At 42.7% G+C, this 26,609-nt stretch overlaps 1 protein-coding gene across 7 annotated transcripts in view; it reads left to right on the plus strand.

Annotated features, from left to right (window-relative positions):
• Positions 1 to 1,139: 1,139 nt before the first annotated feature.
• SEPTIN8 (septin 8) overlaps positions 1,140 to 26,609 on the plus strand; it is a 113,245-nt gene continuing 87,775 nt past the window's right edge. The window contains exon 1 of one of the 7 annotated variants that reach the window (XM_075601103.1): positions 1,140 to 1,437. In XM_075601103.1, the coding sequence (XP_075457218.1) occupies positions 1,408 to 1,437 (30 nt within the window). In that variant the 5' untranslated portion in view covers positions 1,140 to 1,407. Of the gene's footprint in view, positions 1,438 to 15,432; positions 15,452 to 26,609 lie in introns of those variants that run through there. The other 6 variants (XM_075601102.1, XM_075601104.1, XR_012801754.1 and 3 more) reach the window with 6 other exon arrangements.

The raw sequence follows: 26,609 nt of genomic DNA on the forward strand, positions 1-26,609 counted from the left end.
TGATGCTGGCAACAGTGCTGTGTTGAAGTCATCTATGCAAAGGAATGAAGACTGGCACATTGAGAGGAGGTGTTACAATCCCTCTCTCCCCGCAGTTATAATGAAGCCATTGTAAATGAAGCATGAAGAATGGTAAATGTTTGCATACATTATTTTTTTTTTTTAACTGTCCGTTCTTATTTGGCAGTGTAAGCAAAGCAATGAACTCCATTCACTGTAAGCAAAGTCCGTCAGTGACAGAGGGACTGCAGCATGTAGCAATGCATGGCTGCTCTCTCAGTGCAGAGGTTAAAGCAGCAAAACATGTGACATCTTATGGGTTTGTACTGTAGTTGTGTAGTATAAGATAACCGTGCCTTTTTTCCTTCTGTTTAAATTCCACGCTGCCATTTTTGATGAGTTTTAAAGCATCCTTTGATCTCTATAGCAGGTTTTAGCCCACCTCCCAAGTAGTGCAACTTATTTGCAACACTTTCCTGTTTGTGATCATTTGTTGCCAATGTTCTCAGTAGTTTGAGCTGTAAACTGAAACAATAGATGTTACCTTGGGATATATTGTAGCTGCTGAGACACTGACAGAAGGATTGATTGTAACTGAAAGGCAGCCATTAAATTAGGCACACAATCAGGACTTTACAGATTTGGAACAGCAAGGTGCCAGCTAAGGTAAGAGTGTAGAATTATACATTTTCACATGCGTTATATATAAAAAATAATTAAAAACAAGGGGGGGATGTAGTATTGCTGCTTTTAATGAAGAGAATAACAATCCAAGCTTTACTCTCAGGACCTATGATAATTAACCTCCTTTTTATGTTTGGGATCAGAAAAATGATTTAAAGTCTTTCCTGCAGCTCTTTGGATCAACCCTTTTATTTTATTTTTGCTGGTGAGCTTAACCTGCTCCTGCCAGACAATATCTTCTATAGCCACAATAATCTACTGTGTACAGCAGCAGCTCAGTGGTGACTGGCACCTCACACAATGCTCCCCCTCCTCCCTCAATAAAATGACAGCATCACCTTCCTAGGGGCTCTGGGGAGAACTGGACTACAACCCCCGGCATGCTTAGCGGCACAGGGGAGGGGACGGGCCAGATCAAAGAATATAACATGTTTTATTTTGCCATTTTCCGCGGAAAATATTTGCATTTTTATATATTTTTTTTTATTATCAAGGAGCACTTGCTTTACTGGGGTTGTACATGCGATATCAGCAACACACGTGCGCTTGGGATAGTGGAAGGGACAGTGTCTCTCTCTCTCTCTAATGCAGATGGGAGTTTCCAGGAAGTACAGGAGCCATATTGGATCCCATTGAGATCTGGGAGCTGCTGAGATTGCATCAATCCAGAAGAAACACAGCTCGGGAGACGGCGGGGGACTGAACCACTCACCCAAGTGCACCATGGCCGCGACTGACGGGGAGAGGGTGACTGTGAGTACACCCTGTGTGTCTCTGTGTGTGTGTGTCTCTCTATGTGTGCCTATTCCCTGCTGTGCACACATGTGTCAATCACACCCTGCCCATTGTCAGCGCGCTGTTCCCGGGCTGCTGCTGCTGCTGCTGCTGCACATAATAAGGCGCAATGTGAAAGTTTCCGTGGCGTGTGCAAGTTGTGTTATTGCTGCAGGACTGATGTGCACAGAGAGGTTTAATAGTATATTTGTGTATATTTGCGTGTGTGCTGTAACGATCGCCTGATTTCTGAATACTGTGCCACGATCAGACTCCATCTGCCAGTTCTAGTTTTGCAGGTTTATTTCTGTTCTCATTCACTTTATTTTTTTTTCCTTCCAAAAATGTTTTCTACCTATTGTTGAATTACATTTAGTTGTTGTTGCTATATTAATGTTAAAGTAAAGATGAATGAGGGCTGTTCTCCTTGCATATATTGTGTATACACAGCAGTGCTGCTTCCCATTATGGAAATGTATAAAGGTGGGTGATTTTGATAAATCAGTGTTGTTCCTAATAATCTGGACCCGTTCTTATTCAAGATGTAACTGGATTAAAAAACGGGCATCTAACCTATTAAAAAAAAACAAAAAAAACATTTTGTATTAATATAAAGATCCCCTTTCATTTTTGCTTTTGGAAAAATCTCCACAGTTCTAATTCTTTTAAAGCTGTTTCTCCTAGATCAATAAGAGATCCAAATTGAGGACCATCAATCGTTTTGCAATGGGCTGTTTTTAAGTGTGAGCTGGGTGCCGTTTTTCTCACCCTTTTTATTGATTGCGACATGCTAAATGCTCGTTTTGATATTCCAATCAGTGGATCTCCCATAGGTTTGGATGGGGTTGCTGTGTTCCCACTGATATGCCTGTGCTGTCATTCACATGCAACATTCCCACACATACACACAGACACCAGAAGAAGGTCGCTCCCTACATCTCCCTGTCTCTGGATGGTGCCACTTGTGCCTGCCACATTTCCAGCAGCCCCTGCCGCAGTTCTTTCTAATCTCGCCCTTGCCTTGTTCAGCAAAAGCGTTTTGCTCAATGTGTTGTGCATTGTGTAAGAGATAGTGTTTGGGATTTGCAAAACAAAGGCTGACACGGTTAATGCTTGGTTTATAGACTCTGGGCTGGGTGACAAACTTTGTGTTTGGAAACCGGACTAACTACTTCACTGCCAATGTGCCCAAAACCTGTTGCATTTTTGGCAGTGAAGGTGTTAAAAGGGGCAGTGCCACCACAGTGCAGTTCCACCCCAAGCATAATTAAACATCAGTGTAATTGGCTTTCATTAGAAAGATACAGTCAGCCCTAGAGTAACAATTTAATTTATTTGAATCCTGTTTAAAAACAAATGTGTTGCTTTTCTCTGCTGAATTCCAGCATATCAGCTATTTACGCTTCTGATTGACTAATGACGGCGTCATAATTACCATAAAAACAATTGGTCACTTCCAGTTCTGAAGACTGACAAACAGTATTATCACCGAGAGACGTTGGATATAGATGAGGAAAACCATCCTAAACGTTTGTTCGCCTTGGAAAAGAAGCTTGTTCATGAGCTGCATTTAATCTATATTCTTGGAAAACGAATACACAATTCCTGCACTCCTCCCAAATTGTCTTGCAATTTATTGGTGAAATTCTACATTTTGAGCCGAAGTTTAGTAACAAAGGAGTTGGTTTGTTGCATCTTTAAAAGATGTTTCAAGCCTGCTAACCCAGTCAAACTAAACTCCATTTCATCGGGTACCTATAACAGGTTCCTCTGTTGTCCTATGGACAATAAGAAATAATATGCATTCAGTGTAGGGACCTGCTGAATTGGAGTGTAACTTGATGGGGATTGCAGCTTGAATCTTGTTTTGATTAAAAGATGCACCTAAGTGACACCTTTTTGTTATTTACACAGGATCAAAGTGTAGAATTTCTCTAATAAATTGGGAGGCAATTTGGGAGGCATGCAGGATTGGTGTATTTAATCTATTAAGCCTTTGAGCGCTAGGGGAGGCAGGGGGGGGGGGGGGAGAGAGGAGGAGAGTCACGGCACATGATTGCAGTATGTTATTGGATGACGCGAATAGAAGTGGAGAGTGCATACTTTTCTATTTACACTGCGTTTACCGCTCCTGTGGAGAGCTGGACACACACACACACACACACACACACACACACACACACACACACACACACACACACACACACACACACACACACACACACACACACACTATAGCTACCAAGTCATTGGGCCCCTGGAGTGCCAGAGATCAAGAGGTAGTAACTATGGCATTTGAGCACTTAAGAGGTTAAGTGGACCACTGTCATTAATTCACTCTTGTCCTAGGAGGGATGGCCCCTTTAAGACACAACATTATAGAGGCTAATAAGTGATTGTACTTGCTTAACCCATACTTGGCTGTGTGGTGGGTAGTAATTGATTGTATTTGCTAAAACGTCGTGCTGCTAGAAACCCTGCAATGCATTGTGGTGCAATGTATTGCAGACCCATCTGGCAGCAAAATAGTTAACACATGTTTGTACAGCCAATCTGTTTAATGTACCAGATTTAAGCTTTTGGCAAAGCCCTTGTATGAATGGCGATACAGTAGTAGCAAAAAAAAGTGCCAATTTACATGTTCCCACCAGGGTCTGGATTACAGTTTATTTACGGCATGCTTGTTATGTATCAACATTTCCTGGTTGCAATAATAGTTCTATTTTGTAGCCAAGAGCTTGATACCTGACTGGGTCAGGTTTGGGGAGACATTGTAAGACTCCTTGAGTGTGTTTCTGACCCTGAAGGATGAAACACATTTGTTATCGGTGTGACCCTAAAATAATGATGTGGAGAAATACTTGTCCAATAACTTACTATGAATTTGCCGTATCTGAAACCGTTATAACAATTATAATGTTCTAAAAGGAAGCAATACGCATGTTATATGAACTTATTGCATGAACAGTCTGTTATTTATCATGCATTAAAAGTTGTTCTTAACATCCTTGTATGTCAAGATTAGTAAACCTTATGCTGAGGCCATAGGACAGTCAGCGCTGAGCCGCACAGACGCTCCGCGATGAGCTCCGTCATCCTCAATGAGGATGTCTTGAGAGGGGGCTCTCGCGAGCGTCCGCATGCGTGCTGAGGCGCAGGGATTTTCAGCCGACAGCAGAACCTGTTTCTGAGTGCGCTGTCGGCTGAAAACCTCCAATCAGAGCGAAGCAGCGTCATCGTCACGGTGCTGTGACGTTGACATCGGCGCTTCGCGGACTATTGGCCCAATGACTTCAGTGCCCCACCTCCCGATCGCGCACGCTGGCTCGTCTGCTAGTTCATGCAATCGCTCCTGATTGCGCAGGCGAGCCTCAGCGTCAGCGTGGAGGAGCGCGGCTGCCCCCTCTATGGACGCAGCCTTATATTCATGATGAGGACTGATTTTCTGATATTAAAGCTAGAAAACACCACTCAACCCGCAAAACTTCATATTGGCATAAACTCGCAAAACCTTCCCATTACCCACAAGTACACACCGACATACAAGTCCTAGTGTCCAATGCTGCTAATGTAATAATAATAATAACTTTATTACTCCTAGCGCTTTTCTCCCAATGGGACTCAAAGCGCTTCACAATTAGTTTTAATGCGCAGTAAGCAGCATTGTATGTAGACTTTTTACAGCCACCCTCCCTGCCCAGGTGAGTTTACAATCTATTTTTGGGTACCGGAGGCACAGGGAGATAAAGCGATTTGCCCAAGGAGCTGACACAGGATGTAAACCGCGCTCCCCTCCTTCAGCGTCTGTGTCATTGTTTTCAGAGTCGGGGCCTTTACTCACTGAGCCATCCCTTCAACTGTAGGAGATCAGTGCAGAATCTTTTTTAGGAACCTGTAATTAAAAAAAAAAAAAAAAAAAACCTCTCTTGTCGAGATTTAATGTCATTGCGGTAGAACTTTGAGAAAAAACTATTCCGAAAAGATTCCTTAGCTTTTGAATGAGTTTGGAGAGAGTGGATTCTGTGCGTGACCTCATGTATTTCTCTTCAATGTGAGAGATGAAAATAAGACCAAGATCTGCTTCATTTTTAAAAGTGGAAAGCTGGTCGCTGCAATTCGGGGTTGGTCATTACCTTATCTCCAATGCAGCAAGCTTTTGTTTTAATTGTTGTGCTGGGCTCCAGCAAAGCCCACATCTCATACCACTGCAATCAGACGGAAGCACATGCTCGACATGCGCTATCTTTTAATTGCTGCTGGCATCGAGCGTTTTAGTGATTTTGAAGGGGGAAGATGGGCTATGAAATGTCAACGTGGGAGCGACGCATGCAAGTGATTCTTTAAAGGAGCAATCCATGCCTTATTTATATAAATGCAGGATTGAAGCAGGGGGTCTCCGGCACTGAACCCTGTTTCCAGAGGTACTTCCCTCCGAAGGGGGAGGCGGTATCTTCTGCAGTTTAAAGCCCCAGTCACATGGGCCAATAAGGAAGCCGCACTGGATGACGTCCCAGCTTCGTATTGGCTCACATGGCCCTGGAGCTTTCAAAAGTATGTGAACCCTGGAGAGGCTACCGGCACCCACTATGGAGGTAAGTACCTCTGGAAACAGTTAGTCCCCGGAGCTGAAATTAATGGTGTTCAGGTCGGGAGACCCCCTGCTTTAATCCTGTGTTAAAAAAATATGGAGGAAAAAAAAAAAAAAAAGAGTCTTGGATTGTCTCTTTAACATCAAAGTGGTTTTTAAAGGAGGCTTCCCTTTTATACACGTGCACGCCCCAACAAAGTGTTTGTTGATCATCGGGAACAGCTCATCGAAATGTCTGTTTATGGTTGCGTCTTATGAATTCATAATAGATACTTACAATGGTGTGACTGTCTTTAACCCCTACACTGCTAGAAGGACCAGTAACTGCAGTGAAGAGGTTTAACATCCTTTTAGCACTGGAGGGACAAACCATTTCAATGCTGCAGGGTAAGAAGATCCCTTTACACTGTACAAATTCCTTCTCTGGCCATTCCTTGCAACTTGCTCCATTCATGGGCAGAGGGATTTTTCAGCGTGTGTTGAAGTTCAAGGCCTTCATATGAGAAGTGTCGCAAATGCCACCTCCGATCAATGATCAGTGCATCCACTCCAAAGCCATATAGGTCTATCAATTTAACTTCAGAATCCACTGCCCTAAATAAGAAAACACATTTCCATCCTAAATCTTTGGGTGTGTGTGTGTGTGTGTGTGTGTGTGTGTGTGTGTGTGTGTGTGTGTGACCACACACACAATTCTTCCGGAATAGGACATTTGCTCACGGCTGTTTAACTGCGACCAAATTGCTTCCGCAGCCGATTTGCTGCTGAAATCCCCACTGCCGGCTGCTCCTAAGGTAAGTTTTATTACTGGGTAGGGGTTCATTTTATGGGTTTTAGTGGTTGGGGTAGGGGTTCATTTTAGGGGTTTTAGTAGTTGGGGTAGGAGGTTAACTTAAGGGTGGTTGCAGTTAGGCACTTCTCCAGCCCTGTGACTGTGCACTCACTCCTGCACCTACTAGCTCCTGCCAGTCAACAAATAACTTCCACTCTGGGTTATTATTTCAGGTGGCAGGTGCAAAAAAAGTAAACAAATTCACTGTATAATGCTCCATTGATGTGAAAACAAGAAATTGAAAACATTGAAATCATAAGCTACTTTTTATAAGTAGTAAAGGAAAAGCTACATTCGCACCTTTTTGTACTTTCTTTCCTATTTAGTTTGTGTGTGCTTTTATTGCACGTCATTCGCATTGATTTTGGCTCCTCTGTACATTGACACATTGGCAGATGGACTGACTTTTATTGAAGTGGGAGCTGAATCTAGTCGGTGCTTTGCCAGTTTAACAGCTCTATCTTGTTTTCCCACATCCCTGTTATCCTAACACTCATTTCAAGCTGTGGTCTTGGTACCCGATCAAATGCTCCAAGCTGCCACAGGCCACGGCGTGATAAGAAATATATGTTAAGCGCTCTTATTTTTACACGGACGTAGAATAGCTTGATTCCGTTCCTTTCTAGTTTGTGATGTCTCTTGTGTAACGAAACACCGGCAGGGAAAATGTATCACGCCTGTTGTATTGTTATAAAGGTGCAAACCCACTTGCTTAACCAAGATTGACAAGTAAATGAGATTTGGTTATTGTCTTAACCCGCCTAGATTTTTTTTTAGTGAAGCCGCCTGTTTTTTAAATTCCGTAGGATAAGGCGGTTTCTGGAAATGTCTCTCTGGGATTAAAAAATGGCCACAGGTATTCACGCATACACTGTTCAACCGCATTACTTATATGAGAGGAATTGCCATCTGTTCTGAAAAGTGATCAAGAAGATTTACATTTCCAAGCCGATCTCTGCAGAGTGCGGCAGAATAAGCATGGTGGGAGAGAATCGAGGTGCTGTAGACAAAGTTTGATTAAAAACATACGGTTTCAAAATGTAATAGGGTTGGCTGCACCTATAAGCAAACATTGGTAATTACTGATGCTGATAAAATTGATGCGAATGCAGAAAAAGTGCTTTAGAAATAGAGGATGACCGCCTATATATTTCAACTTCAGGGAGCATTTTCTACTCCGTTAAAATTAACTTTATAGGGAAATGAACCATCACAGTGTCATGATTCTTGCGATGAAAGCAGTAATCCGCTGATCGTCATTATTGCATTTAGTTTTTATTACGAGATCCCACTGTGCCCTTTAGAACGCTTAAAAAAAAAATAAACAAATTCTAATGCTCCATTTCCGAGATGTAAGCATTTGATTAAGCTTATTAAGTGTCTGGCAGGTTAAAATGGAGCTCTCTCCAGAGCTCAATGCAGGCTAAAGGTTGCCATGGTAACATGAGCCGCTAAAGATGAACAAGTACAGAGCATGCTGGGAGTTGGTGGGGAGGAGAAATACATTAACATTCGATGAGTAAGGCTGAGTTCCCGCTGGCGCTGAGCGCGCTCATGCTTAGCCTGCAACTTGCGGACGCGCGAGGGGAGGGACGCAATTGCGGGCTATCGGGCAAGCGAGAAAGTATAAAAAGTTTATTTACAAAAGCGCCGAGTGTGTGTGCCCGCTATATATATATATATATGTAACCGCTCCAAGCGCCGCCCGCTCGTCGCTAGCGGGGCCGCAGCCTTATAGTATTTGGTGATGAGTGCTTTAGAGCTGACTGGGGTAGCACGTTTATCATGTGATGTGCTCTTTACAAGTCTCCTCATAGCTACAACTGGAGATGGACATCAGCCTGCACTTTATGAAACTTCAGTGGTTTAGAGAGGAAACGAAGTGAAATAGGTGTAATTTTCTAGAGGAAAGAAATAATTTGGCATGTTTGTGTGCTGCTTTTAATATAGGTTTATTATTTATTTTTTCAGTTCACGCTACATTCTTGGAAGTTGCATTATAATTATGGTATATAACCCTGGCAGTTTAAGGCAAGAATCACCCTATGGTATTTACATTATGATTGAAAGGAAGCTGTATTTTTTGTTTGTTTTTTGTTTTAAGGGTTGTGTTAAAAAAAAAAAAAAGTGTGTATTTCTACAAAAAAACAAAACACAATGTTATTTCAATGCTGGCGAGAAGACCATTTTAGATTGGCTTCCAATGGGCCAAGTTATAACAGGATGTGACTTTTTTTTTTTTTTACATTTACACAAGTGTTTACATTAAACATCATTTCAAAACCATTTGTCATATGAACAACTCTCCCTATTAATGTGGGGAACTCCCTCCTTAATGTGCTGAAAAAAATGTATCATTTTCAATGCCATATCGCTCAGTGAGCGGCTCCGGGGTTAATACTAGACGGGCAGGGAGACTTGCACAAATAAATGCCATGTAAAAAATATAAATACAAATAAAAAAAAAATAAAGTAGCTATTTCTGTATTCAGTATGAGAAACATTAATGGTTCCTCTGCTTTTTAAAATCCTGTTCAGCTGTGTGGTGTAAGCCTGTAAGGACCATCTCTAAGGAGTCGTTTTCCCAAGTATCTATTGAAAATATAAATCACAAAGTAGCTGATTCGCTGCGATAAAATACAGGCTGAACTCCTCTTGTGAAAATCCTTTGCAAGGTTTTCACAACTGTAATGAGGATTCCGTCACGTTTTTGAACATCAAAGCCCTTTTGAGAAGAGAAGCTCTCTGCCAGCAGAATTTCATTTCCCATGTTTACAAATTATTTAGAGCAACCAAAGTTTACTTGGAAGAATCCTTAATCACCTCCATAAATAAAATAAAAAAATGCATGCCAGGAATGTTTCACTGTCTGTAGAGCCGTGCAATCTATTTTTATGCCTCAGACACAAAGAGAAAAGGTGACTTTCATAAAAGTTATACACTGGTATTGGAACCGGATTTGCCCATGTGGAAGGCAGTGGAATGATCACTAGACTACTCATCCATTTAGCCGATGTAATGGTAACGGACTTCTGTATGAGATTTCATGGTAATGCGGATTACTGGGAACTGTTGTCAGATGAAAGCCCCCCCCAAGTTTGGGAATTGACTGCTGTTAACACCTGTAGACTTAAATTACCAGTTTCATAAGTGGGGCAATGGTCTGGTTACTGTAAACCAATACTTAGTGTGTCACATCTCACAAGCAGTGATGTGTAGTCTCATGCTTTCTTCTAATGACCAAGTACTGAAATATTTATTTCAAGGTCAATGAGTACTTTACATTTCCTTCCAATGTTTGTATGTTCACAAACCTATTCTATTCCTTCCCATAGAGTGATTAGATTGTTATAGTCCCCAGAAGGCCTGACTCTACACGGTAATGTCTATTGTGTACCAAGGAGACTGCATCTTGGTATTTAAATTTGATGTTCACGTAGTGGAACGTGTTTTTTATGCTTTAGTGATATTGCCTCCGCTCTGGGAAGAGGAGTGGTTACTGCTAGCTTGCCCAAACGTATTATAACACTTCATCAGTTCATAGTTAATACTGATGTGAGATAGTCATGAGTATGGGAATTGGGGTGTAGTCTGTTTAACATGAGCCAATGGTGAGGGAGAACCACCAAGACCTTGGCTATAAGTGATGGGTCAGCTTGAGACTGGTAGATATTAACCCTTTGCTACAAGAAGCAACATCAAGAGCTAGCTACTTTGTAATTGCAAGACTTAAGGCCGCGCTTATAGTGCGCGCTATGGTGACGCAACGGATGACGTCGCCCGTCGCCGCTAGCGAGTTGCATTTCGCTTTCCGGCGACGTCGCGGGCGACCAGGTTTTTGATTGGTTCAGAGGCTATCACATGTGGCGACAGCCTCTGAAAAATCAAATTTGACCTGCTTCAAAAATTCGCGTTGCTCCCGTCGCTCCGTCGCGCTTACTATAAGCACACGCAACGGTGGCAATACATTTGTTTTGCTGCGCTGTCGCCGGCACTATAAGAGCAGCCTAAGCCTCTCTCTAGTTTGTTTTTTCCTCCCCTGCTTTTTCTGTTGATTTACACGTTTTAATGTAAGATTTCTCTGGGTTGCAGACTTCTAGTAGCTGTGTTTTGGCTTCTAGAGAAGTGTACATTCCGTGCAAATTGTGAAGTCATTTAATGGGCTAACTTACTGTAATTCTTCATAGATATAGTTTGTACTGTGAAGCTCTCCCAAGTTATTTCTTAAGATGTAATGTGCAGAGAATATCAGAAAAAGCTAGTTATTTCTTAAGATGTAATGTGCAGAGAATATCAGAAAAAGCTAGTTTTCTGTTCATAGACCTTTCAAGAAATATCATATTGGTGCATTAAGAAAGCCCAACCTGCAGCAAACCTAATTTTTATGGAGACTAGAAAAGATGAGCATTCTACATTGGTTTCTAAAATCTTAATTTATTAATAGCAAACATTTAAAAATGCAGTGCCAAGACAAATAAGACCAAACAAACCTAAAATAATTCTGAATCATTTAATTGGACTGTACGTTGTAAATGTTGAGTTTGTGTAATATTAGTGGCACTGCTCTTTCACCTGTTCCAATTACAGATTGCACATCTGTCCCGGGACAAAGGAATGTGCTCTCACTATGTTGGTTACCAGAGCCACCTTTTCCAGTGTAATAGTCATACAAACCCCATTACAACAGCACAGGGCCATATTGCTAAACCTTGTTCAAAGCTTGAGTTACATATGGGCTACACATGTTGGTTCAAGTTTCATGATCCTAATGGATATTGCTGCAGATGGCCCTTTATTAGTCTGGTTGGTCACTGTAGTTGAGTGAGAGAGCATTGCAATCAGTCTAAAAAAAAAACAACTATGCCATTTGCTGGCAGAGGTGCTAGCAATGCAGTGCATGCCTCTCTGGCTGCAGTGTGATCAATGGCATCTTCAGGAAAGTCATTCTGGATACATGAGAATTCGGCACCCGTAACAATGGAATGGTCTGGAAAATTTGACAATATAAATCACAATGCCTCATTTGCCACTGAGAATTCCCTACTCCCAAATTTAAACCAATTGTATTGTACTGTAGTTTGCAAAAGTATTTTTCAAAGCATCTTACTTGCACGTTATTCATAGCAGTAATGTTACTTACTACCCGTGTATGCGTTTCAGTTTGGATTTCCAGCATCTATTAACTTGCACAGGTTTCTATTGGGGCAGATGCTTTTTGGTGAGTTCATACAAAACTGTATGTTTAATAGCTTAAAAGCAGACCAATAAATGTAACGTAGTATACTGACTGCATTTGTTTGGGTAGTAATAGATTACACCTGGGTGGGCCTGCCATCGAATTTACAGAATCGCCATCACATGATCACTTGGGTAGCGGTCATGGGGTCATGCTATCCCACAGATTGTATACATGCAAGTGGTCCTCCACTTCTGCTCACGTCGCCGCGATCACCACTGGGGAGGAAGGAAGGCGCTGAGAACGGAAGTTGTTTACATCAACGCTGGCATTCTTTTTCAACGCACCAAAAAGTCCATTCAATATAGCCTCGTGCATATTGGTACGTGTGAGACAACCACTGTGGGAGGAAAAGGGTGGCTCTGTTTCCGATGGGGATGTGCGCGAGCGTGTGCTGTCTTTTCGGTCCCCTCCGTAGTTAGAACTGTCAATCACAGCTCTTCTCTCCTGAAGTTGAGCTTCACTTTGCGAAGAATTGTGGTACGCAAGGCATTGTGGGGCGCGACTTCGAGGAGTAAAGTAGTGATTGACATCTCTGCCTTCAAAGGGTTTTTTTCAGGGCTGGACCCTCTGCCATCGGAGGCAGAGCTGGCAGTATAATGCCATACTCCTGTTGAAATAAAAATACTTTGTAGCCATGCTTTAAAAATGGCATACGGTTCTCTCTCAAGCTGGCAGTAAGCCTGGTAAATTACAGGATTGCCAGCATCAATCATGGAGGTTTGCCCTCACACCCTGGTGAGGTGTCATATGTACATGAGGGGAGTGGTAACAGACCTGGTGTCCATTGTTAGTGACACAGGAGGTGGAGCCATTTCCTTGGTATATAAGACACAGCACTGCCCAAAGTTAGTGGTTCAGCATGTATTCAAGTTTATGTTCAAGGTCAAGGGGATAATCTCCCACGATTCTGCAGCAAATAGCCTGACCTGCAGCAGTAAGGTTGACAGGGCCTACACTGTGTCCAGGGACCTGGTACAGGTGGTGATCTCCCTGAGGGGAGAGGTGATCCAACTCCATTGGGAAGGCAGATAGATCTTCTGAAAGGAGAGCAAAGAAGATGAGTGGCAAAGCTGTTGCTGCGAGGGGCAGTCTGTCCATACCATCATCAATAAAGATGCCCTTGTTCACGACAACCCCAATGTGTGAGTGTGAAGTTACTCCACAGCGGAAGGCACCACCAAGAAGGAGTTCCTCATCAGAACCATCTCCTTGCAGACGCAGAGATCCTGATGAGGTGGAGGCGCTGCACTGTATGTAGGTAGGACTCTAACCCACTACCTCGGCTGCCTGTCTGGGTTGACAATCCCCAAACACCATCATGCGGGAGACTCGGGAGTCCTGTTGCCAACAGGTGCACCACCAGGCATGACCATGTAATGGGGACTGGTTAGACCACAGGGGCCAATGTGAGATTGGGGGGGTCAGCCAGGTCAGAAAATCCGTTACAACTCCAACATTTTTAGAGGCGCATTTATGTTCTGTAGAAAAATGATCCATAAATAACCTCTGTCCGAAAGGGATTTCTCCTGGAAAACGAGCAAAGAAATTACGTTCTAAAGACATCGTAGGAGTGCCTGGATTATGACATCTGGTGAAACAGATTAAGGAATCATACCATGATGATGACAGAATGCAGTTATGACGACAACATTGCGATTATTTGAGTAGAGGTATATAGCATCCTACTATTAAAACTAATCCATGCCTCGAGTTTCCTGGCTGGCTGAGCTCCTTTCCACAAAATAGTTTCTGCCTTTGGCTAGGTGGGCAGCTGACCACAGCATTGTGACGTGAGCTCACCGGTGACGTCATAATGCACTGACTATGGGTTAGCTATAAATGCTGGAGCCTGCCAGGAGGAAGCATCTCATTGGGCAACATGTAGGAGGTGGATGGTTTCGTTGGGCCAGCATCAGCTTGGTTACCTCAATAACTTTCTAAAAACCAATGAAGGCAGAGAGATGATGTGAGTGCAACTTATTCGAACAAGGGGCAGGGTTGAATTTGGAGTGGGTTTTTTTATTTTATTATTATAAATGTCAATATTCCCTTATATTACAATCTAATGTCATCATGACCAAATGAAGGGGGTGAGGGGGTGGGTGGTATGGGGGAAGAGGTGGGTTTAGTCTGATATTCTCATGACCAAATAAAGGAGTGGCAGGAGCGGGGGTCTCTGAGACATTTTTCACTCCACCCTCACCCCCACTTTCATCAGTCCTATGGCCCGTTCTATAGTGCCGTGCACATGCACGGAATTTTAGTTGGCTGCCATTAGTCAGCCTTTCTATAATGGCGCCACGCATCACGGGTAGCCGACAGACATCGGGGAAGACAGTCAAAAGAATATTTTTGCGCCGCTACCGGTGCTGAAAGTGTGTGTGTGTGTGTGTGTGTGTGTGTGTGTGTGTGTACACGAAGTTAATAAATATTTTATTTTTACGATAGTGTTTTTTTTATTTAATAGATAATACAACACACACACACACACACACACAGTACCTTCACACAACTCACAGCTCAGCATACACACGAAAACCATGCGGCACGTGCACGCGTGTTCGCACATGCACACGCGAGCGCACGGCCGCAAACAGTAGAGAACAGCCCTATGTCATCATGACCAAATAAAGGGGGTGGCCAGAATATTCTTTAAATCCTAGAGAATATAAAAAAAAAAACCTCAAAACAGATTGTCTTGGCATTTTATTATCTAAAAAAGCACATTACATTTAGTGCTCCGGAGTACAGGATTGTGAGGAGTATACAAATGACAGGTGGCTCTTATTTTCTGTTGCAGAGTAATGGGCTATCTATTAGTGTCTTTAAAAAATCCACGGCTGCCTTCATTAAAAGTCCCAGCAACAAATACGTTGCATCATTATTTCTCTTTTTGAAAACTGCTGGGCTACTTTGTCAATGAAGGATGTGATCAATGTCTTCTCATCCTAAAGGCAATTTCTAAAAGAAAAATAATGGCTGAGGATTCAATCCTTTTTTTTTTTTTTGTAAATTCACATGCACCTCGAGACCAGTAGACTTGCACAGAAATAACTTGAAGTTTTGTGGTTAACCTGTTTCTGTGTATACACCATTCCCTGTGCAGCCGCCTAACCAGAGTGACTGCATTCTGCAGGTGAGAAACTTGTTCAGCCTGCAATGCCGGATCATTCCTGGAGCTGAGATGTCTTCAGCATCTGTGTTGCCTGTAATGGGTGGGGTTGATGCATGAGAAGAAGAAATATGCTTCCTTTGACTTGCTGGTTGAGATTATTGCTTTCCAACTGTCGACCCACATGCAACTTTCAAGGAAGTGGACAGGCGAGCTAGTTGGGTGAGCTGGAAGGGAAACACCCTGTGCATGCGCTGCAGCAACTCCAAAGATGCAGTGATCAGGGCTAAAGTTATGTTCAGAGAAAAAGAACTTTGGGTTCTTGTCCTTATGTCTCAACTATACATAACACTATTGTTCCTGAAAGGGGTCATCACATCTATTAGGGGGGTGGGGGAAATAGCTTATCAATTTTGGGGGGTGGACAAAAATGTAAAAACTTTAGGAGCCAACTTATATCATATCTACTTTTCAGAACCAATGCAGCGCTCTACAGCTTTGAACTACATTAAGTAGTTTCGGAAATGTTTGCGAGTAATGTAGACTAAGACACGGGCGCCGTTTCAGTTCCCTTATCTTCTGCCTTGTGCTGGTCTGCCAACTTGGAAAGACCCCTCCCTGTTCTACATCCCCCCCCTCCCCCTAATTGAAAGAGATTATGGTTACAGAGTACTCATCAGTTTTCTAACTTTCCCGCTACCAGGGAGGCCTAAAATAGAGCTAGGGGCCTAACGCTTTTAGTGTAAGAGGCCTGATAGCCTCCTGGAAGCAAAGAGATTGAAAAAGATTGTGTGCTTCGGGGAACTGACCATGTAGAGCAACTTTGTAATGGAGCAATCTCCATACTATGTAACATCCCCACCCCCAAATCTTAATTGGATAAGCAAATGTGCTGCGTCCTCTCCCCCTCTTTCTGCCTCTGCCTACTCTCCCCCTATGTCGTACCCCGCCCTTACCTCTAATGTGGCGTCAAATTACACAGCTACCGCTTTGCCATGGAGACGCGTGGACTGAAGCCAGGTAAGTGAGCCCCCCCCCCCTGCTCGCGCTCCCCCTCTTTACCTTGTCTCCCGCATTCTGATGCCGCGTTGCCATGGCGACAAATCACCAGAAACCACCGGAGCCAAGGTAAGGGAAGTTACAGAGGCCTTCGCAGCTTCCCTGGCATTTCATTTAAATGCCTTTGGGAAGAGCGCAAGCCCCCTATAACTGCTGCACCCCCCTAGAAAATCAGGTGGGGTGCCCCCCAGTTTGCACACACCTGCTCTATCCCACAATAGGCAGCCACTTTACCTTTCTGGTTCAACATTGCCCCTTTATTCCCTTAAGGACTGTAAGCTCATGAGCAGGACCCTCATTACCCCTTTGTATCTGTGCATGCTTGTCCTCATTTGTATGTAACTCTGTTTATGTAATAATCAAATCTCTGTAACCCCATTTTACCGCGCTGCGGAATATGTTGGCACTTTAGGGCTTTAAGATAGTGCGCGTGCATGCGCTGCTGTGTGTTTATAATTTACAATTATAATTGGCTGTGTTAGCCAGACGTTTGTACACTTGGGTGGCGCGGCAGACCAGAAAAAAACCAAGATAATTGTATTTTCGCTCTGTCGCCCCGCCACGTGACACTATGACCCAATCGCGATGTGATGTCATAGCAATGCCCCCTAACTGCGAGCGTCACCGCTTGCAATCTACAAACGAAATACCTGCGCCACACCGCGCGCCCGCACACGCACCAGCGCGCACTATATTACACGCCTTACAAATGAACGATAATAGGCTGTATGTCTGACCCAGCTTTCACCCTCTCCCCCTCTGCCTGTCCCAGCCATCCCTGCCAGGGCTCAGACTGATTTATCATATGCTTAGAGTGCATGTGAGAGCTACGTCTTATCTGATAAGACGTCTGCTGCTGGCGGACTTGACATGCCAGAACACTTTTGCTTAGCTGTTCTCTCACATCACCCCTCTTATCAGATAAGAAAGTAGCCCTCACACATTCTATATACATGTACCCAATGAACAAAAATATATCTTTTTTTTTTAAAGTTTCAAAATCTAATGGCGATGGAAGCTATTTTGCTGGAAAAGCCCTCCCCATGCTTTTGACTTGAATTCGTCATTCTCAAAAATAGTGGGGCAGGTTTTTGTCTGTCCTACTACCGCAAAGCTAATTGTTTCCTTCCTTTTTACCATTGCAAAGTCACTGTGCTTCTATTTTTACATTCTGTTGAATTCTGCAGCCGTCAGTTGCTGAGAATTTGCCTTCCTGGGGTGTTAAAATGGCCACTGCCGCTCATAAAGACCCCACAGGTCGCCATGATAACATCTGAGGCCAGTGAACGAATAAACAGGTGAAATCGCGAAAACAAATGAAGATTTTGAAAAGAAAATGAAAAAATTAAGAAATGGATCAGCCGAACATGCACTATATTTATTGGGGAGGAATTGCTGCTGTAACATTTGCAGTGTTGCAGGTCCGGTGGAACTAGAGCGTGAAACCGGACCTGGCAATTGCGATCATGTGATGGCTTGGGTTGCCAAGTGGCTTCTCCAAAAATACTGGACTCAATGGTGAAAGGTGCGTCAGGTCACTATGTCCAGGAGGAAAATACCGGACACACACGTCCAGTATTACAGTACCTCTCATTTTTTACTGGACAGAGTATCCAAATACAGGACAGTCCAGTTCAATACTGGACACCTGGCAACCCTAGTGATGACTCCCACTTCACTCCAGTTCCCATCCTAGAAAAGAAGCATTCGTGCTATGAACTACCTGTTACGGCAAAAGTGCCTCAGCCGTTCCAGGGCCCATGCTGTACCATGTAACGTCACAAGGACGCTGCTAAAGGTTAAAACGTGCAGTTTCATTCAACATACAAAAAAAAAAACCAGGCAAATGTAAGTATTTGTAAAATGTGAACGTCTCTCTATGGCTGGGGTTGGAGACAGTGTACTTTACACACGTCACCACAGACAAATGATCGGTTCCCATTTTTGTTATTTCATGTAAATTAATAATGACGGCAATTACTGGCCTAACCATGTGAAACTCCAGTAAGTCATATTTTCAATTTAAGGGTTACTGACTCTTGAATATTTATTATTGGTCGAAAAATGTGACTTGCCTGCACCACCGGTCCACCGTGGGAGGCCACCAGTCCAGCGCGGGGGCTGTCACGGCAAAGACCGCGACTGCTGCACAACCTGCCGTATTAAAAGGACCTAGATGTAACCAAATCCAAACCTTAAATGTTAGTAGTACATGCGTGTGAGATATATATTCACACGTGTCCGTTCCTCTGTCTCGCACTGTATCTCTTAAAGCCGGCATCGATGGAATGCTCACTGTGAGTACTTTGCCGTAACATTAATGTATTCTTGAATTTCCACATTTTTAGCCCCCCAAATTGCTACAACTCCATTTCAGTCAACTCTCCCATTACCAGGAGGTTCCACTTACCCACTCCTGACGTCATATTCAAAATAATCAGCTTTGATCTACTTTATAATGTTCTTGGTCACTGTTAAATTCTACAAACTACCTATTGCTGTAGGTGATTATTACCCTGAGCCAGACTTCCCTAAATTGCAGTTCTACGTAACGTTATGAAAGTACTATTCCTGTCCCAGCTCCCGAACAAACCTTTGGTAGGCAGAGATGTCTGGTTTAATTCATTTGTTCTTTTTTAGGAGGCCTGCGGCTCCCGTTACAGACGCTCGTGACTGACATTTAGATTATTTCTTTAATAACATTTTAAACATGACTAGAGGGCTTGCGGCCGATGCTGGGCAGGGTGCGGAATAATAAGTCTCCATTTCCTCTGAAAATTCTTCAGATTCTACAATGCAGGGCGGACTGGTCGCCCTTTCAATATGGTTTGATCTCACAATATTGTAGTTTGAACTTTTCTCAGTGGATGGAACGGCAATTGTAACAATTATGACCTATCCAGCAAATATTCCTTTTATAGTACGGATTGATTGGTTCTATATTGCACTGCTAAGAATACGATACAGCCACTATTCAGCATGTCTTCCCATGCTGGGGGACATGTAATCCCCATTTCAATGAATGGAGTTTCTCAGCAAGGAGAAGGCGGCTGCACAGCATATTGAAGGGTGACCTAAATCTGGGCTGGAAAAGCAAGTACTTATCTTGAAAACATAAAGGGACATTTCACACGCATTCTTTTCCCCCCATAGCACTGCCTTGTTATCCCAGTAATTTTAACTCCGAATCCCCGAATGTTTTTCTTCTCATTGAATCTTGGCATCCTCCTCTCGATACCAGTGGTGACCGACTCGGGTCAGGACTAGAAACTTCCCAGCTGGGATAACAGCATTATCATTCCTGCAGTCATTCCCATAACCTTCTGCAATGTAGCAACCTCCATTCCTGCATTGAATTTGGAAGATAGCATTTTTTTTTTCTTCTTAACATTCATTTGGTTCTTATAGGGCAGAGATGCAAAATATTTTCTTTTAACCCCATGCTGCCTGGATTAAAATAGATTGAATAGGATAGATTGGCTCTACAGTAAACAATGTCCGGCTGACTAAAACATTTTTATTTATAAAATGTTTTACCAGGAAGTAATACATTGAGTTACCGCTTGTTTTCAAGTATGTCCTGGGACATAAGAACTCTAAATTGATTACTGTTGAAGCAGGAAAATATAGATTAAAGTTGCAAAAAGTGTTCAATCTGATGTCATTACTTCAAGTCTGCAGCGTTTTTAAATTTCTGTATTGTCTCCTCACACTAACCCATCCTTTATTTATTTTAATTCTCACTTTAGTCGGTGGTAAACCAGTTGCATTTGCTGTTCTATATGATGGTGCACTATTTGCATATACTAGAATCACAGAATGGATAATTTGTGCAATGCGGCTAAATAATCGCAGCACCAGAGAACTCACAATACTGTATAGTTTTTTTTTTGGTGGGGGGATGTGGGGGCGAGAAAAAGGAGATGTCTAGTCTTGCCATATGTCACATGCCATCTTTAAATGTGATCTCCAACACGAGAAATCAGATCTTTAGCCACATATTCATTGCACACCATGAATAATGTAGAGTTACTGGCCTCAAACTAAATTTAGAGGTGCTTCTTATGGGTACTTGTTTAAAAAATAAAAAATAAATACTTCTGAAAAGCAGACCAGCAATAACCGGTCTAAAGTGCAAACTTTCTTAGGATGTTACGTGAAAACCCCCCAGAAAAGATATATAGTCCAAAACATTTAGATAAAAAATGGGGAATGGCCCAAAAACTATGATATTCCCACTCACGGGGTCTATGGGAATATTAAAGAGTTTTCAAACACAAAGTGGATTCCAACAGGATTTTTATCTTTGTATGGGTGCAGGGCATGATTTTATTATGAAGGAGAGAGAATAGAAACATGATACAAATAAGGTTTTATGACTAAAACCACATGTAATAATAATAGCATGTTCTTGTATAGCGCTGCTAGTTTTACGTAGCACTTTACAGAGACATTTTGTAGGCACAGGTTCCTGCCCTGTGGAGCTTACAATCTGTTTTTGGTGCCTGAGGCACAGGGAGATAAAGTGACTTTCCCAAGGTCACAAGGAGCCGACACTGGGAATTGAACCAGGCTCCCCTGCTTCAAACTCTCAATGTCAGTCAGTGTCTTTACTCACTGAGCCACTCATTCTCCATATAAGAGCAGTGCAAAGACACTCTCGTGCTCCCAAAGAATAAAAACCCTACGTGTTTCATTCATCAAATGAGTTTCCTCGGATTATAAACCCCCTGAGGAAGCTCATTGGATGAGTGAAACACGTAGGGTGACTTGATATCACTGTAGTGGACTTGTGAGAGGTGTCCGCTTCTGTGCTCTATTTGCCTGCACAGATGTGAGACTGGGATCTGCTCTGCCTCTGCTGCACGTTGAGATAGGAGGACAAGTGAGCAATTGCCTGCTGGAGTGGAGCCTGTGGACAGCCAGTCTTCAAACCCTGGGTGGTCTATATGCATTTTATTCCTTGGGAGCATATGTGTCTTTCCTCTGCTCTGCTACATGTGTTTTTATTCATAAAACGTTATTTGTACCATGTTTCTCTCTCCAACATATATAATGCGTTCCTGCCCTGCACCCATATTTATTTATAAAATGTTTTTACCAGGAAGTAATACATTTGAGTTACCTCTCGTTTTCAAGTATGTCCTGGGCACAGAGTTGTGATGACAAATACATGGTTACAAATACATAGTTACATTAAGTGAACAGGGTTATACAGTATATACAAGACATTGCATGCACAGTTAAAGATAATATGTTATAGGTGTATGTAACAGTTACAGACAAGATTAAAATGTGAGATCTAAAAAGATAAAGAATCCACTTTGTGTTTGGAAAACGTTTTAATATTCCCATAGACCACGTGAGTGGGAATTTCATAGTTTTTGGACCATTCCCCAGTTTTAGCCTAAATGTTTTTGCACTATATATCTCTTCTGTTTTTTCTTGTAACACCCTGAGAAAGTTTGTACTTTGGACTTGGTGCTTCTATACTGTGTGGATGTTGGGAGACAGCCTTGTGAAAAAGCTGCATCTTTCCCAGGAAGGTCCACGGCCCTCCAGAATGAGAACATATAAAGATACATTCATTCATAAATCATAAGATACAAACAATAAAATCTTAATATAAAGATACATTAATTCATAAATCATAAGATACAAACAATAAAATCTGATATCTATATCAAATTTCACCAAATAATTTTCACATTTGCCTCAATTGAGAACCTTTGCACTTGGACGTATGTATTATACTTTATCACTTCATTCAATTTGCTCACTGCGTGGGATTATTTAGTGCTTGTTCCTTTTTTTAAATTTTATATAATATATAATCTGACCACCGTGTCCCAGGGTAGTCTTCTGTATGAAATAAATCTGAAATAGCACGGTGTCCGTATTGAAATAAAATGTTCATCCTTTTTAGGCCCAGATCCACAAAGCTCTGTTAAATTTGGGTTCATAACGTCATGTTCTCAATATCCGTAATGGACGTTCTGTTCCCTGAGGTTAACGCCAATCCACACAGCTAATTTATACACACAAACAGTCGTTTGTTGTCTTATTAGGATAGGCTTAACGCCATTTTAAACTAACGCAAGGCAGCAGTACTAACTTCTCATGACTTGTTTTAAGGGAGCGATTTGAGTCCTACTTTACTAAAGTCCATGCTCCTACATAATCCCTCAAACCAACTTTGAATATGTGGCGAGACACTGGTGCTCAAAAAGGAGCCTGCCTGGGAAATATGCGTGTAGGATATGCAAAATATATTGTAATGACTCCTATTAGCATATCTCCTTTTTGAGCACAGGCGTGTCTCCACATGTTGTTTCAAGGTTGGGTTTAAGGCGTGTACTATAGTGCGCGCGTCAATTAGAATTGGCTGTGTCCAGGCCTGGCGTTCTATACTTCAGCCGCGCGCACGGCAGTGAGCGGTGGTGCGGCAGATCACCGCAAACACATGAAAATTTATATTTTCGCACTGCTGCCACGCCACTTGACACTACCAACTCACAGAGCGGCTATCGCTGTGACGTCTATAGACACACACGCCACCACTTACAACATATAAACGAAACGCATGCGCAGACGTGCAAAAGCGCCTACTATATAACAAGCCGAAGGGAGACTTGCAAAGCATTGCTCTGCTCAAACACACGGGGCGGGTAGGAGGGAGAAGATCTGGTTCTTTTTTAAATAAGAGTACTTTAGGTTTTATACACTTTGGAATGCATGGAGTTATTGAAAATATAGGATGAGCTAAACCTGTGAAGTTGCCATCAGCCATGTTGTTCAATCCCGCCTAGGTCATGAAAAGTTAAGCCTTTGTTTTCATGAAAGTGACTACCCTAGGTCTTCAAATCGGTTTAAAGCAAAGCAACCAGTTGAAGAACTACTATTTAATCCTTCTGGAGGCTTGTTAGACCAAGATGATAAATGGAAAGTAATTGGTTTCTAATTTGCACTTAATATCTAGATACAAGGAGGCTCCTAAAAACCGCTTTTCCTATTTCTAGTGTGTATTCGAACAGCAGCATTGCAGAATACAGCAGCTAAACAGTTATAGTTAAGTTGTGCGGTCTTTTGTGTTGCTGACATGTTTTATGATGTTGTTTTTGCAATAGTCCATTTCACTGTACGGTTTCTATTAATTAAGCCTGCGCAGCACCATTTGTCATATGATGAACTAAACAAGTTGCCAGGACCGGCAATTCCCATGCAGCCATTAGCAGTACAAATTACCTTAACCTCTCTTGGCGTATAGTCTGGTGTAATGTCATCGATCTGTTTCATATACAGCAGGGCTGACCTCTTTTACATTTGTTGAATGGAGTGTTTATCTTGTGTGGATCTAAGAAGACATTATTTTTTCAAATGATCACAGTGCACTTGAACCTTTGAGCTCTTGAAAGCTCTGTACACTGTAATTAAATCTGTGAAGAACTTCAATCTTCGTCTGCTAAGCTGGGGGGCGGGAGGGGGGGCACAAGATTTTGTATAGGGCGCCGAGTGAAGCAGGGTGGTGATAGAGGCAGACGGGGGGAGATGATGGCGACAGGAAAAAATTAAGTGGCGGCTGGTCGCCAGAGTGAAGCAGAGGGGTTAGGAGTTGCACAGAGGCAGAGCAGGACGGCCGCTGGGGAAAAGCGCGCCCCAGCGGTCCGACCCGGAAGTCTTTCTTACTTCCGGTGTGTCTGCTTCTACAGCGAGCTCCTCTCTGGCTGTCCTGCTCTGCCTCTGTGCAACTCCTAACTACTCTGCCGGCTGCTCCTCTGCTTCACTCTGGCGGCCCGCTGCCGCAGCGTACCATCTCCCCCTGTCTGCCTCTATTACCACCCTGTCCCACAGGAAGGCATGGAGGAGGAGGAGGAGGGGGGAGCTGGGAGAGGACCGAGGAGGAAAGTGGATCGGGGGAGGGAGAAAAAAATTGCAGTCGGTATTATCTTGTACTACTATGCCGATTTTCATTTAAAAACAAACCTATAACATGTGTCATATTTACTGTTTTAAAAATGTTATACCGATTTAATAATAATAATAATAAAATTAAAAAAGTAATGTGATTTAGATTACATTAGGAAGGGGGGCGACTAAGATCACAGGTGAAAAGGGGGCTAGGTGTAAAAAGTTTGCTCAGCCCTGCGCTATGCAAGCTACATCGAACCTGCTTTTTAAATAATAATGCAGCGCAAATCCAGTTATTGATTTATTCATGTCCCCTTTATGTAGGCAAAACCTGCTGGGTGTTTTTTTTTGTTTGGTCTTTATTTATATTTTCGAAAATGGGAATGGCGTAAAGAAAGGCCCAGATCTTTGTTTATCCAAATAAAGTTTCCGACATGTCACAGTGCCAGAAAATATTCAGTGTTTTAATGAACCAGCACACAAGCGTATAACCTGAGTTTCGTGTTCCAATTTAAGACTAAATGTATTGTTTTATGGCAGGTCAAGCCAGTGACCAAGCCTGGTTTTCTGTTTTTGTCTAGGACAGGGGTCTCCAAACTCTGTGGCTTTTATGGATATCCCTGTTTCAGCACAGGTGGCTCTGCCTTTGTCTCCGACTGAGCCACTTATTGAGCCACCTGTGCTGAACAGGGATATTGATAAAAGCCGGCCTGGTGGCGGCCCTTGAGGACTGAGTTTGGAGACCCTGGTCTAGAAGTAAGATTATCTGGTGCCAAACCCTGGTTTGGAAAGTGGGGTGATAGAAAGAAGTTGTCACTCCAGGTATCAAAGAGAAATAAGCACAAAAAAATAAATAATTTAAAAGTAATTCCTCTGTGTTCTGGAGACATCAGAGGGTGTGGCCAGGAAGGTATTCCACATGATGATGGTGTAACTTTACTAAATACAAAATATCATGGGTCTGACAAGTGATTCACAAGAGTAACCAATATATTTTTGTAACATGTGTGATCTGATGAATTAAATTATTCTAAACAAGCCATGATTGTGAGGGTGAAAAGGTCAGGTATCAATTTAGGCTCTCAAACTTAACATTTAACCCCATCAAGTTTGATATCCACACGTGCATTTTAATTATACCAAAGCAAGCGTGAAAGTGGCATCCTTGCAGATATGATGGAACGAAAGCTGCGAGGTATTTTCTATATTCATGCATCTTTTGATTCAAAGGGAAAGCTGTTTTTTCCCCTCAAGCCATAAGGTGTCACTGGAGATTGAGGGTGGGAGTTGGACATGCCTAGAAGGTGGTCTTATCCTGTCCCCAAGCCAGAGAGTTTGGGGATAAAAACCATGCATTTAGCAAATGATATTTCGATTTGAACCAGGGGTGTCAATGCTATGACACATGAAATCTCATATTTTCAACTCAAGACCTTTTGACGAATCTGGTGTTATGTGTATATCTTTGGTGGTGTCAGCATTTTAAGGTGATATTTGTGACGGATTGAGGGAAGATATTACTCATTTCAGTGTCCCTGCTGGGAGATAAGTGTCAGTTGGATAGCTGTGTGTATTAACTCTTGTCACATACCGAACTCGTGTGCTCACAGGTGTGTCGTTCGTGGCAGAACAGTTTCTGTATCTTTTTTTCATCATTGTGGAGGGATGGGAATGGATTAGTAATGCTATAAATACAAAGGTTTAGGGCGGGTGTTAATTTGTACTGAAGTAATCCTACCTATCCACAGGAGTATCGGCTTGTCCCATTCCAAATCTTTCAAAATAGATCTAAATAAATTGGGGAATTTAGCCGTATGTATTGAAGAGGTAATCCAAGCATTTCTTTTTTTTTTTTCTTTCTTTTAATACAGATTTGAAGCAGGGGGTTTCCGCAGCTGAAGCCCCATTAATTTCAGCTCCGGGGACCTACTGCTCCTGGAGATACTAACCTCCATAGTGGGTGCTGGTAGCCACACTATATGGCTGCTTTTTAAAGCTCCCCGTGCCCTGCCGGCCAATAGGACCTCATCCAGTGCAGCTTCCTATTGGCCCATGTGACTGTGGGCATTAAACTGCAGGAGATACCGGCACCTTCTTTGGAGGGAAGTATCTCTGGAAGCAGGAGGTCCAAGAAGCTAAAATTAACAGGGTTCAGCTCCGGAAACCCTCTGCTTCAAACCTGTATTAAAAATGTAAAATAAACTTGGATTTCTCCTTTAAAACGGTATTCTAAGACTGGGGCCATGGTGCCTTTGCCCGTGCGGAGGCTGTGATGTGAAGCGGGTGCTTTCCTTGGCCATGGTGGACGGGCTGTGGGGGGCGTTCCAAGGGGCATCACAGAGCTGGTTCGCCCTCATTGGGCGAAACGCTCATGTGACCGGCCTGCCGCACCAATAAATCAGTTTCAATTGAT

The sequence above is a fragment of the Ascaphus truei genome, chromosome 5 (assembly GCF_040206685.1).
Source record: "Ascaphus truei isolate aAscTru1 chromosome 5, aAscTru1.hap1, whole genome shotgun sequence".
NCBI classification, from domain to species: Eukaryota; Metazoa; Chordata; class Amphibia; order Anura; family Ascaphidae; genus Ascaphus; species Ascaphus truei.